The 17,220-nt window shown below is 45.6% G+C and overlaps 1 protein-coding gene across 2 annotated transcripts; it reads right to left on the bottom strand.

The window, feature by feature from the left end:
• Positions 1-8,772: 8,772 nt before the first annotated feature.
• On the bottom strand, positions 8,773-11,873 carry LOC123426465 (transcription factor bHLH62-like). 2 transcript variants are annotated; one of them, XM_045110305.1, is made up of 6 exons: positions 11,138-11,873; positions 10,875-11,042; positions 10,400-10,465; positions 9,770-9,838; positions 9,581-9,652; positions 8,773-9,469 (listed from the first exon to the last, which is right to left on the bottom strand). In XM_045110305.1, the coding sequence occupies exons 1-6, from the start codon at positions 11,789-11,791 to the stop codon at positions 9,254-9,256; spliced, it is 1,245 nt and encodes a 414-aa protein (XP_044966240.1). In that variant the 5' UTR covers positions 11,792-11,873; the 3' UTR covers positions 8,773-9,253. The 2 variants fall into 2 exon arrangements, with proteins under 2 accessions (XP_044966240.1, XP_044966239.1); XM_045110304.1 differs by having other exon boundaries at positions 8,773-9,478; positions 11,138-11,872.
• Positions 11,874-17,220: the final 5,347 nt, after the last annotated feature.

Raw genomic sequence — 17,220 nt, 5'->3', positions numbered from 1 at the left:
TAAGAGCACTCCCGAAACACTTTTTCCGCCGCAAGTCTCTGTTCTGACTGGAGGCCATCTAAAACTCCATTCAGGCGATCTGCCGGAGGAGAGGTCAATCAGGGAGGGCGTCTACATCAACCTTGCTACCCTCACCATGATGTGTGAGTAGTTCACCATAGACCTACGGGTCTGTAGGCAGTACCTAGATGGCAATCTCTCTCTCTCTCTTATGATCTTCAATACCATGCTCATTTCATCTTTGCTTTGATCTATCCGATGTAATCACTATGTATGGTGTGTTTGTTGGGATCCGATGAATTATGGGTTTATGTTCAGATTATTCATGAAAAGTATTTAAGTCACCTCTGATTATTATGATTCTTAATTGCATGATCATCATAGTTCGTAATGCTCTCCGATCTGTTGAGATAATTTGGCCAACTAGATTAATGTTTCTTCAGTGGGAGTGGTGCGTTGTAGTAGGTTCAACCAGGCGAATTTCTATATCCCAGTGACAGAAGGGGACAAGATGTGTCTTTGTGTTGCTGCTACTAAGGATTAAACGATGGGGTTTATTCATATTAATTGAGTTTACTTTGTCTACATCATGTCATTGTTCTCCAACCATTTCTATGTTTTTACTTAATATGTAGAGAGGAAAGCATAGAAGCGCTCTTGAAGTGGAGTAATAGTAATAGGTGCAGGCAAGAGTCGGCCTATTTGCTTATGGACTTGATGCCTATATACACATGATCATTGCCGTGAAAATCGCATAATTATTCGTTGTTCTATCAATTGCCCAATAGTAATTTGTTTACCACCATATGCCTTTGCCATGAGAGATGCTACTAGGGAACACTATGGCCCCCGGAAAAATTCACTTATATAATTACCAACGCTACTACTACCTTGTTGCCATTATTTGTGTTTTATTTTATTTTGCAATTTACAAATATCTACACACCTCATTTGCTTGCAAATAACGAGATCAAGGGGATTGACAACCCCCTTGCCCGCGTTAGGTGCAAGTTGTTTGTTTCTTTGTGTGCAGTCAGTGAACACGGTTGAGGATTGGTATTCCTATTGGTTCGATAAACCTTGGTTTCATAACTAAGGGAAATACTTACCCGCATTGTGTTGTAATAACCCGGTCCTCTTCACGGAAAACCCAACACAAATCACAATCATCAGCAGTTATCGAGGCCAGCTCGGACGATTTTTCTTTATTGTACTGCTCAAGTGCCTCATTTTTCTTGATGGCTTCCTTGAGCTCTTGCTAGACCTCATTGACCATTGCCTCAGACCTCTCACTGGCAGACTTGGCCTGTTCAACCACCCCTCTTTGTTCGGCATCCTACTTCTTGGCCTTGCCCTGTTCGGCTTTGAGCCACTCGACATCAGCAGCAACAACTATGGTGGTCACGCAAATAAATCACCCTTAGAGACAAAAATATTAAACACCTCACTTTTATGAGAAAACTAAGGTTTGAATGCTTACCTTATGCGTCCTCAAATCGCTTGTTGATGTGGTCGAGCCCTTTCTCGGAAACCTTCAATTTATGGTTCATTTCCGCCAATTCCATGGAGTTGGGGGCTGCGGCCGAGGTGGAGGCCTGCAGATAAGCATTTTTAGACTCTCACGGTTCTTATTTTTTTTTAAAATCCTCTACTAGGGTGTTTTTTATCATCCTACTAGTCTTGGGGGCTACATGCAACTTTTTCCCAAAGTATTATGACCCCCGCATGAGTTTTTCCTAACTCACACAGGGCTCGGGGGCTATGGAATACAAAAAACAGAATTACTTTATGAAGGAAAAAGTGTGTGGATTACCTTGATACCTGCCAACAACAGGGCTCGGGGGCTATGGAATACAAAAAAACAGAATTACTTTATGAAGGAAAAAGTGTGTGGATTACCTTGATACCTGCCAACAACACGTCGAAAGCCTCTTTCAGACCGCTGTCAACAGATTGAATGCTTTTCAATACCGCACTCACATGAGTACGACACTCTTCAGGAATGGAAGAATCATTGAGACCCTCCTCCCTCATGGCCGACTACCCAATGCGAAGTTGCTCCATCGTGGACGACTCCAGGTGCAGCGTAACAGTCTCCCTTCATGGAGAAACCGCTACTAACATCGCCAGAGATGGAGGGGCCTCCGAACTTGCCTTCGTAGGGGACCTAGAATATCCGGGCCCTCCTTCCTTTCTTGCCAGGAGGGATTAATCCTCATGGTCCTTTTTGGCCTAGGTCTCAACCTCAACCATGATATCGTCACCCCCGGCCTTGGTTTCCGGCTCAGGGGGACTTCTCGAGATACCACCTCCCTCATCTTCTCGGCGGCGGTGGGAGGTGTATGGGGCGAACGAGTCGCTCTTTCAGCCATATTGGCTAGCAAACAACCCCCTCCAAAATCTAATCGGTGGTGAAGTCATGTTGCGGGCTGCAATACGGAAAACGGGCCTAGTCGTTAGAGCCATGGAATTTAAAAAGAATGGAGTGTTCAGATTTTTGATAAGTACCTTCATTCTTGCCATTTCACCCTAAAGGTCCTTCGGGGACCGATGCGTCATCATCGAACTCCTCAAGTCTGGAACATCTTCAAATACGGTCATGGGGGGCTCTATGTTGCTTCTTTGGAGTAATGGGAGCTGGATCCCCCTCGATGTCTTTGGACACCACTTCCTTCCTCGTATGGGAGGACCCGCTCTCCTCCTCATCATCATCTTCTTCCTCTCCCTCCATATTGGAGGGATCTAGCGTCTCCTCAGACCTAGTGACCGGTGGACCCTTTGACCAAATACCGTCTCAGATCTTTTTCGTCCCTCTCTTCTGCTCCTCCTTCTCCCTCGGAGTCGTGTACGACTTCTCGGCCAACATGGCTGCCAGTAGGGGCAGCTTGTTGTCCTTGGGAAAAGGAGTCGCACAACTGATTTGCCGAGACTTTTCAGCCAGACCTACAAGTACGGGGGGAGAAAGAAGTAGGTATATTGTTAAAAGGAAGAGATAAAATTGAGGGTGTGATAAAAAACTTACCGACCCGAGAGGGTTGAGGATGGAAATGCCCACGTCTTCCTCCTTGGCTGGCCAAGGATTTTGCGGCTTCAAAAGCGCTTTCCGCAACTTCTCGGGGGTAATGCGGAAAAATTTCCGCACGGCGCCTTCTGTAGTGTCCGGATCGTCTGGATTATGATCTCATATCAGGATGGACTGATCTTGACAGGGCAGAAGGCAGCGACGCAACATCACGTGGATCACGTTGGTGAGCTCGATTTTCTTCTCCATTAAAATGGAGATATTCTTTGTGAGCTCCTTCACCTCAGCGGACCGCCCGCAATCCAGGGCCTTTTCCGTCCAGGACACAAGACGGGTGGGAGGGCCAGATATGAATGCTAGAGGAGCCGCCTCCCTCACGCCGCACGACTCAGTGATGTAGAACCACTCTTTGTGCCATGCCTTGACAGTGTTTATGAATATGCCCTTTGGCAATTTGACCCAAACAAGCTTACTGATCATTGCTCGCCCGCATTCAGCCCGCTCGCCATTGATGACTTTGGGCTTGACGTTGAGAACTTTCAGCCATAGGCCGAAGTGGGGGTGCACCCGTAGAAATACCTCGCAGACTGTGATGAAGGTTGAGAGGTGTGTAATGGAGTTCGAGGGAAGATCATGGAAGTCAAGCCGTAGTAGAACACAATACCCCGAACAAAGGGGTGAAGTGGAAAACCCAAACCCCGAAGAAAATGAGGAATAAAAACTACTCTCTCCCCATCCTTCGGCGTGGGAATAATTTGGCCCTTCTTGGGAGCATGGTGGGATATGTTCTCTCACACGTAGCCAGAGCTCTTTGAGCCTGAGGCCTTCCACTTGCCCTTTGAGCCTGAGCTGGCCATTGCCGGATTGAGGGAAGGATTCGAGGGAACGAGGGGAGAACGAAGGCTTGAGCACTGGAGCTTTGGAGGTAGGGAATGGGAACGATGGTGCGAGATTTGGAACGCGTGAGGGGGCTATGGTGGCAGTTCTACCTTTTATGACTAGCTGAAATACCAAAGGCCCCACTACTGCTCCGTGAACTTCTCCATTTCCCGATAAAATCGTGCGGTTATGGGCGCATGGGATAACCCAAATCATAAACCATATCCCTGGAAAAGAGGGACACGATCTCTGTGATGGAACGTATCAGTAAAAACGGTCTCGAACCGCTCTTTCCTAAATGGTTATAGGCCTTGACTAGCCACGACCTTTTGAATAGAGGAGAAAAAACCAATATTCATGGTCGAACGATCGGTCTCGAAATTGAAATTCATTTATATATAATATATGTATATATATATATATATATGTGTGTGTGTGTGTGTGTGTGTGTGTGTGTGTGTGTGTGTGTGTGTGAAGGAAGGAAGATCATCGGCACCTAATCTATCATCGATTAAAGGAAGAGGGGAACTCACCTCGCAAGCCAAAGACTCTATGTATATGAAGCAGGCGGAGGTTAAAGGTTTTCGCATTGGAGGCTAGTGAGGGAGTCCAGGGCTAAGGGGTCCTTGGGCCCCTTATCTATTCTCGTGGGCCAGACACCTAGATTGTTCGGTCATCATTGGTGGTACTAGAATCGAGATGGACTCTTTCAAAGACTTGCGTACAATCCAAGGCGACATAGTAATCAACATATTCCTTTCTTGATGTAACCAACTTTGTGTAACCCTAGCATCCGTGGTATCTAAATAAAACAAGGGGCCATAGTTCACAGGACACATTAAGCTCGTCACGATTAGGATTTTAGACCACAAGAATCGATCTCCGGGTAGATCAACTCTTTACTCTGTACTACTTCATCAATACAACAACATCAGGACATAGGGTTTTACCTCTATCAAGAGGGCCTGAACCTGGGTAAACACCGTCTCCTTCGTCCCTTGTTACCCATCGACTCAAGATCCACGATTCCAACCCCATACCCGAGATCAGCCGGTTTTGACACCGACAATACTCAACTCGCGGATTCTCGAGGTCACATGGGGGTAATCTATGCATATGGGTTGCTACTCTTTCTTGTCCTACTTTCTCCAATAGAAATCTTAGGGTACTCTTTGAATATCTTTGTGCTGGATTGAAAATGATGAATCTGATTTTACTATGCATATCGAATAATTATCGAATCTGAAATTTATTTCACTTTGGAATCTCCGAGCGAGGCCGGTCGGAATTACCGAAACAAGGAGTTGTTGAAGTCATCACACATCAGTGCTTCCGAGTGGATCCATCTTGTCTCACTAAAATGTCTAATGTCTGAATATTTTGCACTACTTGATGCCTCCGAGATTTCATATTGGTTCCACCTAGGTGCCATAAAGTGAGTAACAACTAGAATTTTGGTGATGGCTATATATACCCCTCCACCATCACCTACTCTCGAAGAGAGCAATTAGGATGAAGCATGCACTTCCCATATCCATTTCATGAGAGTGAACCACCTAGATTTGTCTTAAGATCAAGGCATTCCACTCTAACCATATGATACATTATTTCTAGCATCCACAAGTTGCTTTACACCCAATCCTTCTCTTCTACAAAGGCAAAACCTGTGAGAGAGTGAGTGAGTGTTGATGAGACTATCTTTTGAAGCACAAGAGCAAGGAATTTATCATCAATACAACATATATTACCTTTTGTAGAGTGTGTATCCTAGAGTGGTTAGGTCTCACTTGGGAGCCTCAAAATCATGTGGAGATGAACCAAGAATCTTGTAAGGGCGATGGGATCACCTTCTTCGTGAAGATCTACCCCGAGTGAAGCTAGTCCTTCATGGACGTAAGGTATGGTGGAATAGACAAGGTTGCTTGTTCGTGGACCCTTCGTGGGTGGAGCCCTTCATGGACTCACACAGTCGTTACCCTCATTGGGTTGAACTTTCCCTCAACATGGACATACGATAGAACCACCTATGGGAACCGTGCCAAAAATCTCCATCTCCTAATTGCATTTGATTTCTCCAATCCCTCCTTTACTTTCATATGCAATGTGTCTACTTTCCGTTGCCTGGTACTTTGACATGCATGTGTAGGGCGTTACTTGATCCATGAAAATCGCTAAAACTTGTCCATGACTAAAATTGGAAAAGGTTAAGTTTTAATTGGTCCACTAGTCTAATCACCCCATCTAGACCTACTTGTGATCCTACACTACTGCATCGATGTTTTAGGCCAATGTATGGAAGGTAGATCCACAGACAGATCTTGAGGGCTATTTGGACCCACGGAGGTGGCAGGTTGTGATGGTCTTAGCGTCCATAATGGCGGTCGCAACCTGATCGGCGTCAGCGGCAAGAGTCTTTTCTTTGGTCTTGACGCTTCTCCCCCCGTTGGCCCGCTTCATCGTCCTGGTAGCTCTCTGCTCCGGGTGAGCTCTTTCTTTGGCTTCACTAGGGGCCATGATGCAAGCGGTCCTGAAACAGATAGTCACGATGGTGACGGGGGCGACTTCGACCAGGACAGCGGTAGGTGTGGGTTCATCGACCATGGCGGCATGAGTGGGTTCATCGACCATGGCGGCGGGGATGGGGACATGTAGGCTTTGGGAGAGGAAAGGGTGGAGTGAATATGATGGTGTCACTGGTGGGCGGGCTAGGGGAGGAAAATACCAGCGTCCATGACGTGTCTGCCCGGAAGCAAGCCAATTCCAAAATTTGGCTGGTAATGGTTCAAACCTGACAATGGTTTGTTAGCATCGTTGCGTTGGACCATGATTTTTACGCATAGACATAATAGAACGCGGGGAAATGAAGTGTGTCGGCTCGTTGAAGTTGCGGTGAAAACTCTAAAATTTGATTACCATACTCTAAAGAAGTACCATCCTACCAGTTTATTATGGGGGCAACTAGCATAGGATCTAGCATTAGGCTGGACCAGTCCGACCATTTTTCTAAAATACAAAACATGTTCAAAAAATTCAAAAAATATTTGCGGATGCATATCCGCATGGACCATATATGATGTACAACCTCAAACAATTTCACCTCCTAATTCAGCCTACACTTACAAAATAAACAAAATCAAATGTGAAGAGGGCCAAATACTATTCACCAAAGCTCACACTATTCACACTTGAATTTTTCATTTTTGTTTCTATCACTATAAACTGAGTTTTGAGCTTAATTTTTGAATTTCTTTGGAATTATAGGGTCGAATTATTGAAATATAGTATGGGCTATCGGCGCACATAACAATTTTTGAAATCTCTAAAGGCCCATGCGGGAAAATTACTAGGTTATGTGGGAAGTTTAGCCCCACCCCGGATTTGGAAAGGGAGTTGTAACTCCTTATAAGAGATTCTCTTCCGCATGTTATTAGGGCATGATAAGAGAAGTGGTTCCCACGTGCTCCTTCGCCGTCGCCTAGCGTGCCGCGCATCGAGTTGCGGGAATGAGCCGAGCCGAGCTGAGACCTATGTCATGCATGCGCTTATTTTTACCGGTCAGAAACGAAGAGACCATAATAGACACGCCATGAATCGGAGACATCAGGTAGTGGGCCGACACCGACTCGGACGTGGGTCCATCCCACGTCCTCCTACCCGACCGTGTCAATATAATGGAGGCGTCGGCATCCCTAGCCACCACCACAAGAACATATCGCATCTAGTCTCTCCCCACGTGCACCTCCCACTGTCGTTCCACTTGTCGCTACTGCCGCCGATGATTCCATCCCGTCCACTGTGTACGCGGTTGACGGGAGAGCAGGCCTCCGAAACCCCGCTCCTCGAGATTCTGTATGGGAGAGGGGCGATTAGGTTTTTCGAGAGCGTCTACTAAGTGACTACTCGCCTCTGTTGATGTGTTTCGACTACGTTATCACGCCTGCATCGCCTTTGTCATCACCATGTCCCCTGAAACTGATACACTCGGTGTCGAGAAGGCCTCTACTGACGAGAAGACGACCGAGAGGTTGCTGCCTCCACCGCCGCCACTACTGCCAACTGGCCTACTAGAGGGTATATCATATTTATTCCGCTCATGTTTATTTCCCTGTGCGTTGTATTAGCGATTTGCGTAGATGTTTCTAGTATCTATCTTGTATGTGATAATATGATCAAGTATAGTACTGTTTACCTCATGTTCATGATTTTTATATAATTAATTTAACCGAATAATTGCTTATATACTCAACTTAAATAATTTTTAGAATTTTTCAATTGTCTAAATATGTTTTTTTGGATTGATCCTGTGATCTCACCTAAGAGCAGATTCGGTTCTAGTCTCCCGAGTTTTTTTGTCAGCTTGGTGGCATTGTTGAAGTTCCTAGGGTAGAAGAAAAGGCTAAAAGTGAGAGGTGGCTGGGATGTGACCCACATGCTAGCTGTGTTCCAAGAAATGGGCCCCCCTCTAGATTCCACACGCACAAGGTACACAACACATACACTGTGGGAAGGGTGTGTGATTAGGATATGGCAACAGACACGCCCATATACCAATCATTGCAAATGGGAAGGTAACAAAGCTCATGATTAACACTGATTGATGCAAGTGGGTCTTGGTTCCAAGTAGGAGTACCTACCGACGGCTGTAATTTCTTCTCTTGCTTTTGTAGGTGTTGCCATTGATTATTGAAGCCACGGTTTCTCTGGTTCAACTGTGCACTAGGATCAGCTACAGTTATTGAGGAACAGCACACGGATACACAATCTGACAATATGTTTTTTGGATCTTTGACCTAACGTATGCTGCCGTTGGTTGAAATAAATACTAGAGGCATCCAAAACAAGATCAAACACATAAATTGAACACCAAAAGGGAAGGTAGTAACTCTGTTTGTTCTCTGCATTCTCATGCTTTCCAAGTTGCCATCATTGGCTCCTCTCCGAGTCGAGAAACTACCACTACATACATTCTACAGTTAGGGTATGCAACCAGGATTCATCACACAATCCCTGGCCCCTCTTGCCACATACACCCAAATACATACCCTGCCATGCCACTGCATCTGCAACCAAAAGCCTGAAACCTGCTCGTTTCTCGTTTCCTTCCCAGGGAAACGTGATGCGGTAATGATTATTTATACTAGTTTCCGAGCTGCTGTGGAGGGAGAAGAGAAGAGAGTGGGCTGGCGTATGTACAGAAGGCAGGGGCAGGCACATTTATGGTTCAACCTTCATGTGGTTTACTGTCTCCGGCTAGCCTGCATTCAATGACATGGAACGGCCAAACAGGGCACAGAATCGAGAACCGGCCATTTTCAGAGCAAGGAAATTGATCAGATAACTGATACTAGTATTTCACTCGCCGTAGAAAGCTTGGGGGTCCTGGCTATGGCTGCCGCTGGTTCCCCCAATCTGCACCATGCTCTGGAGGCAGTCTTGCTCCCAGCTGAAGGTGCCTTCTAGCACTGCCCCGTGGTGCTGGCTTGGCGCGACCGTGAGTGAGTCGGCGGGTGAACCGGCGTAGGAGAAGCCGGGGTTCCGATCGTCAGACGGATACACCGGCACTGCCATCTGGTTCATCTGGAAAGGTTATCTCCCTCACATCAATTTAATTGGTCTGATAGAAGCTCTGGCGTCCCAAACTCGATTTATCGAACCGGCACGTGTCATATGAACTCTCACCTCTTTGGACGGGATGCACTGCTCGTCGAGCTCCAACTGAGGATTCATGGTCGACAATTTCATGGACAGAAACTGAAAGAATGTAGTACAGATTATTTTTACGTACTAGTTAGTTCAGCTGTGAAAGAAAGAAAGAAAGAAAGAAAATTCAGTCTAGCGACATGTTGCATATTTGGTGATTAGTTGTACCTCGACCTGACGCTGCAGCGACTGGACGTAGTTGATGATCTCGTCGAGCATGAGTGCCTTGCCGGTGATCTGTCCACCGCACATTCGCATGTGATGGTTAATAATTAAGCAGCTAAAAAACACAAAGAGAAAAACTTAAACAAACCAAAAATTGACCGCCGCCGCAATAATTGGGCACTAAAGTAATCGTGCGCGCCACCTAAACCACCCGCACCTTCCATTGATTAACTAATCATCGTCTACTAGTACCAAAAGCCGGAACATCGCAACTAATTATGACTACTGCTGCTAGCTCTAGGACTAGTACGGTCCAAATTACGAAATTACTGCCTCCAAAGTCCAGACTTCACCATAGCTTTCTTCTTACTTTCGGTGGAGTGGCTCCTAGCTTGCAAAAAAGTCCAACTAGCATACCAAGTACTTAATTAGCTAATGAACAAGTGGTAGCTGATAACAAACATCCAAGTATGACGAGTTTCGTTTGTTCATATGTATTTTAGACATGGACACAGTCTCCAAAACGCTATCTATGTGTATTCGCCTTCACATGCTAACCGTCCAAGTTAAGAGAATTTGACCTCAAGGAAATTTCGGCTCTGGTGTGTTCATACATGCATAAACACGACGTACCTTGTTGCAGCTTGGCACCAGGGACTGCAGCAGCTTCATCCTCTCTCCGATCTTCTCCCTCCTCACCTACCAAGTAAGAACAAGCAAAAAAAATTAGAAAAGAAGAACAAGCAAAATATGCACACTTCATTTATTTATTTATTTTTTATTTTTGCGACAGACTTCATTTATTTATTTGAATAACAACCACAAGGTAGTAGTAGTAGTAACAAGGGAGGTTAATTGACAATTACGCCCAAGGCCGCGCTTGGTTGGTCGTAATTCAATACGAAGGTATTTAGTTTACCCTTGTATTTTACTGGTCAGTGAACAATTTCGGATTAAAAATAAAACGACGGTCTGAGGTCCGTATCTCTTACACGCGTATTTGAAAACGGAACGACAAACCAAACAGCGCCCAAGTGATTGCTAAATTACAGTGACGTGCATTTGGATTTGGGAGTTAATGTGTATCTGAGCTCGGTAGGTACCGTACCCTCTCTGCGAGGCTGTGACTATCGGTTGCCTGGCCCCTCCTCGCCCTCACATGTATGTAGTCCTTGACCGGCTCGGACTTCTCCTCCTCCACCGCGCCGGCGTTTTCGTCGTTGCCGCCGTCGCTGACCCTCGGCCGTTTGGGCGGGCTCGTATTAATTGCCGCCATCTGCATTTGCGCCAATAATTTATATATTATCCGCCGAGTTGCTTGGCAACATCTGTGAAATGAGAGAGAGAGAGAGAGAGGGGAGAAGAACTGACGGAGCAACTGGGCTGTACTGCGGGTAAAGAAGCCTTCGCCTTGCCCTTCGCCGGGGCCGCCTTGCGCTTCCTCGCGGAACCGGCGGCGCCCCTTTTCGTGGCCGGGTCCTGCATTGCGGCCGGACTATCCGTCTCCGGGCTCATCTCCAGTTGGGCGTTCTGATCCAATGGCGCCGTCGCGGCAACGCCGGAGGTGTTGCCGACGAGCGACTTGCTGCTTGACACCCGGGATAGCCTGCCGGTCTCCAGCGCGGCGATGGCGCCATAGCCGCGGAACGCCTGCGGGGCCCCGCGTGGAGGGGAGCTGAGAGGCGTGCTGTAGCAGGAGTTGTTGGCGCTGGCGCCGTTGCAGATGCTGCCGAGCCGGCCGATCAGGTCGCCGATGGCGACGTCATCCTCACCACCGCGCGCTAAGCCTCCGCCGGCGCTGGCGCTGGCAGGAGACGAGACCAGAGAGCTGAGCGCGGAGTCAAAGTGTGCCGTAGTGGCTGAGGAGTCTACTGGAAGATGCTGGTCCGCCCACGGAAGTCCGAACGCCATAGCGGCGGCGGCTTCGAACCCTGAATGCGGCGGCTGCACGTAAGATGCGCCAAGGAACGGCGCGGCGAGACCGGAGGAAAAGTACTCTCCGGGGAAGAAGTGCTCGTTGGTCATTGGAGAGTTAAAGTGTGCGTTGGTGTGCTCGGGTGCGAGGAGGGAGGGAGGGGAGGGAAGGGGGGAAATTGAGGAGGTTGGAGAGGAGGAGGTAGTTGACCGTTATATATGGAAACGGGTGGGAAGTGGGGAAATACACTTCGCTTCGTGGTTGTATATGTATCTTCAAGAAAAATTCTTTATAATAATTAATTAAAATCTAAAATAGTTTAGAAGTATTTTTAGTTTGAACTTGACTTTGTTTTGCAAAAATATATAATTTTTCAAGAAAAAAGTCAACATTGACTTGTGGGCAAAAAAGATAAAATTTATTTGCTATTACTAGTAATTGTTGCACGTTTTAACTAATGTTATGAACATACTCCCTCCGTCTTAAAATATGTGTCTTAAGTTTAGTATAATTTTATATTAGAGCTAGTATAAGTTAAAATATTTATTTTGAGACGGAGGGAGTACATGAGAATCAACATATACTTTAAGATATTTTAATTTCTGCATATGCAACGCACCACTAAGCTAATGTATAAATCTAAAATTTGCTATTGATAATGACAAATAACTCATTTAATTATCAAGCAAATATCAATGTGTACATATGTTTTTAGAAAGCCAAATAATCACACATTTACCAATTATTTTCATATAGGTTGTCAGAAAATATTATTTTCTTCTCCACAAATTCAGTTTGAAACTACTTTGATGTTAGCAAGACACTTGTGCTAATTAAAATAGGTTTTCACAAGATCCTTTGCATAGTGTTATGGGTTCTAAGAGCTGAAAAACCATGTGGTCAACTATTGAACTATAACACCCCAAAAATTTAATCATGATTTTATTTATTAAATTTGATCAGGATAATTTAAAATTTTATTTTTAGGTTTCCTGTTGACTTCAGATCCCTTTGTTTTCTTTTAATTATAAAATATTATTTTCCAAGTAGGAGTTTTTGAAAAATATGATATGACTTGGGTGCTTGCCTCAATATTTTTCCCCTTCATTGCCAAATTCAGTGAAGGCCTTTTTATAAATATTTTCTTTTAAGTTTCATTTATTCAAAAATGTATTTTGTTTCCTTTAAGGGCCTAGTTTGAACTGCAATCATTTGGTAACTTTGTTTGAAAGTTTCACAAAAAATGTTGATGAACTATGTTGATCCTTGATCAATTTTATGCAAAAACCTAGCCAAGTATTTTAGAGATTTTGAGCACCACATCCCCTTTTCTATTCTGAATCAGTTTTGCAGCTTGCACTTCAACCCTATTGTTTTCTGCCCAAAGCCCTTGAGATTTTTACTGCTTATAGAGGACCCTACCAAACCCTTAAGTCCAGAAGTTTAGCCCCTTTGGCATTGTTTGACACCATGCTATAAATCCATTTTATTTCTGTCGAGTATTGAAAATTTATAAAACTTGCACTACGAAGTTTTTGTTTTTCCCAAAATAACCTTACCATCTTTGTAAGCACCCAAAGAGACCCCATACTGGAAATTTGGTGGCCAGAAAGCATCTCTAGATGCCCATGTCATTCTGTCGAGCACCTTGTGTGCGTGGCCAAATTGGCATAGTTTTTAGATTGCATTGGGGATTTTCTTTCGGTGCCCAACTAGCATGTCTAGCAGAAGTGCAGAACCTTGGTAAACCTCTTAGCCACCCTGTGGAGTTTCAACTCAAACCTAAGTCCCTACCTGGTCATGGCGAATGATCGAGCAGCTGGCGTGCGTGCTCTAGGCACGAGTAGAGCGTGCGTATTGCTACCGCTGCGCCCGAGCCGACACATCCACCTACCTCGCCCGTGTGGCCCTTGCTCGCCCGAGGAGCCGCGCCGTGCCCCCTCCAGTTCGCCAAAGCCACACGGTCGTCCCCTGGAAGCCTCACAGCGCCGCCGTCAGAGCTGCCTTAGCGGCTAGCCGACGGCTGCAGATGGCCTCTGCCATGGTAGCGTCCCCCGAGCCACCTCAGCGCACCATCTTGCCTCTCGTGCAGCCCCTTCATTCGTATGAGAGCTCCCGGTCCCCGCCTACCCTTGCCACATCGCCTACGAGCACAGTTCGTCGGAGTTATCCGAATGCCGCCGGGAACCGACATGGCTTGTGTATATATAGGACCCCGAGCTCCCCCAGACCTGCAGCGAGCCTCTACGAACCCCCCTCGAACTTCCATTGCAGCCAATTAACCGGGGAGGATTGTCTTCCTCACCTCCGGTTGAGCTTCGTCCGCCGCCCCTCCAATCGAATTCGCAGCCAGCAGAGCTTGTCCGGCGTCGTTCTCCTCCTGAGTGGAACTACGCAAGCACCGCGAGCCCATCCCCCTCTCAAATTGGCTCGAGATGAGCTGTGGGCAGCGCCCCGTTGCAAGCTTGCACCGCCGTCCGTCGGCCTCGTAGCCGTCGGAGTTCCCAGGCTCTCCGGCTACCAATCCGCACCTCCGTAGAACCGCCTTGGAGCCCCGAGCACACTGGTGCTCTCAGCATTGGGAATGGTGGCCCAGTCACCGGCGAGCGTCAATGGAGGCCTCTCCTCCCCTCGGTCGAAGGAGGGAGATGACCGGTTTGACCAGGGTCAAACCTTCCAACGGGCCCCACACATCAGCGATAGAGTCGAGCCAGGCCCGCCTTAAGTGAAGACATAATCGAGCAAGTACATATCCCTTCGATGAAAGCGTATTCTCGATTGAACATCTTCTTTTGTGACTTATTTTGAAACTGAGCTTTGACCAAACTTTGACTGCCTCTAATTTCTAAAATAAAACTCCAAATGAGTTGATTCTTTTTCTCACCTCTTTCAAATTTGATCTAGTTTATATTAGCATTTACTTGAAAAATTTCTAAGACAACTTTTTGTTCTGTTTTTAAATATTGTGTTATTTAGAATATTTCCAAAATAGGATTTGGAGAGAGGATTAAAAATTTCAAAAGTTTTGGAGTGCAACCTACCTCTCTACACTTGGAAGGCAAGCATTCTGAACGTGGATATATTTTGGTTGTGTGTGGTTTGCTTGATGAAGAAAACATTATGGTTATGATAAATAGGTGATGACATTTCATGTGATGATCATGCATGTGGATATTTGGTGAGAAATTACATCTTTTGCATGTTGAGATGCATGAGAGAGTAGCACATCCTTATGCCACATATGCCTATCGGATGGGATCCTAAGAGAGTCGATGTCTTGGAGAGATACGACTTTGGGACTGCCATCTCGTGGGACAAGGATGGCTAGCGAGGCATGATGGGGCATGATAGGTAGTGACTCTGTTTGTTTGTGATGAAACACTTGTGTTGTGCTAATCATGCGGGGAATATCTTAAACCTTCTAAGTCGACCGTAGATCAAGTCTTGTCAGTGTGTTAACTTACCCTTTCGTGCTGCCACAGGTCTTCCTGAAAGGGAATATGGTTCAGTCAGTCGTAAACCTATTATCATGTACACACCAAGTAGAGGGGCCAGGATGAAGGTATCAATGGCCCTGGACTAAATCTAGTCATTCGGTCAGGGAGCATGGGTGTTTCCGGTCTGGGACCGAGAGGAGAAGAGCTCTCCCCTTGCAGCGCGCGGTACAAGTTTGATCCCATGCTAGTCGAGCTTGGAGCCTCACCGTCTTATGGTTTTTCCCCGGCAGCATAGTCGGAGTGATACCGGTCTTCGCATGGGGAAAATGGGTGTGTACTGGCTCTGATTGTTTACTTCTGAGATACCGTACACGGGGTTAGTCTGAGTGACTATTGGAACCTGTGAGTTGTCGGTAAAGAGTACACCCTGTGTAGAGTCAAAACTATTCGAGTAGTTGCGTCCATGGTCAAGGACGACTGGTTGACAGGTTAAGTGTCGGTCTTCGGAGGAAGTTATCGTGAACATGAGAAAATAGTGAAATATGGTGGATGATCATAAATGTTATTTTATCATGGGATAACCTTTATAATACAAATGAATGTTCAATATCCCTCATACGGTTCTACCACGTGGATGTTCATTGTTATTATTTCATATAATCCCTTTATGTGGTGTCGCTGACACGCCCGACTGCGGCATGCTTGTTATTATTTCATATAAGCCCTTTATGTGGTGTCGCTCAGACGCCCGACTACGGCATGCTCGTTATTATTTCTTATGAGCCCTTTATGTGGTGTCGCTGTGACGCTCGACCGAGGCATGCTTTGTATCTTATCCTTTCGAGGCGTTGCTCTAGACACCCGATCGGACTATTTCTCCCATTCTTGGAAATACTCGGGAGATCTACCACCCGATTTTCCAGTAAATTTCTCTTTCATTGATTGCTTATTAAATTATCAATATGGTTAAGATATCTGTTTGCGTACATTTAAGGAGTTGAATTATGACTAACAAAATATCACTGAATTATTTCAAGTACACATTAACCACCAACTATTTTATGTCTGATTTCATGATGTTTGCGAGTACATTCAAAGTACTCACTGGCTTGTCCGTGGCTATTATCTTGGCCAGATGGCGTATTTGGAGAGGAGCATCCTGATGATAGCCCCTAGAACCTAGCCACCGAAGACAACGGCCAAATGAGATAGGAATTATCCGGGTCAGTTGTTCCTGTGGGAATGGAGGCCCATAGATGTTGGAGATCCCCAAACAGCTTCCGCCATCAACCAGTAGAAACCTTTTTGATGTACTCCATAGACCATCTTGGTCATGTACTTCAAATTTGTATTTTTGCTTGGATATTTGTATCAAGGATTTTGTACCAACTAACAGTATCCCTCGGGTTGGTATGCACAAGGGTCATTTTGAAGGGAAATTAAAATCTGAGAGAAACCGACCATGACATGAACATACTATGCATAGACAAACATCAGAAATGTTGGCCTTCAATGCTTGATATGCAGGCCACTCTGTCCAGGTAAAACATCATCCGGAAATGTCAACCTCATTAGTGAAACACTGAAGAAGAAAAATTGCACCACATGACCCATCATATATCACAGAAATCAAAGAATAATTTTGCATGCTTAGAATATAGCACGTTTAGTTTCTTGAGCTAAAAGATTGCAAAATCATGAACATGTTGACAGAAACTAACACATTGAACAAGAGATAAGGGAGAGGGATGAGCGTGATAGACGACCACTCGAAGGGCCTTGGCTGATCTTTATTAAATAGAAAAGAAGAGTTACATGAAGAACCATTTGGCTACACAGAGATGGTGTTGCCGACGTCTACAAATACAATAGAAGCAGAAATTACAAAAACTGATAGAAACAATGCGCAATTGGGCACACCCTAAAATCTTCTATATTGACTTTGAAGACCTCATGAACAAAGCTAGAAAACCATCCAAGATCCTCGTGTTTCTCTCCTTCCACAGCTTCGAGTCCACCATGATCATAATAGTGTCAAAAACCTTCCTCAAATGCTTTGGGCGCAGCCTTTCTAGCACTAGTAGAAAACATGGCTTTGGTTT

This window comes from Hordeum vulgare, chromosome 2H (genome assembly GCF_904849725.1).
Source record: "Hordeum vulgare subsp. vulgare chromosome 2H, MorexV3_pseudomolecules_assembly, whole genome shotgun sequence".
In the NCBI taxonomy this organism is placed as follows: domain Eukaryota; kingdom Viridiplantae; phylum Streptophyta; class Magnoliopsida; order Poales; family Poaceae; genus Hordeum; species Hordeum vulgare.
This window is presented reverse-complemented; position numbering and strand designations above follow the sequence as displayed.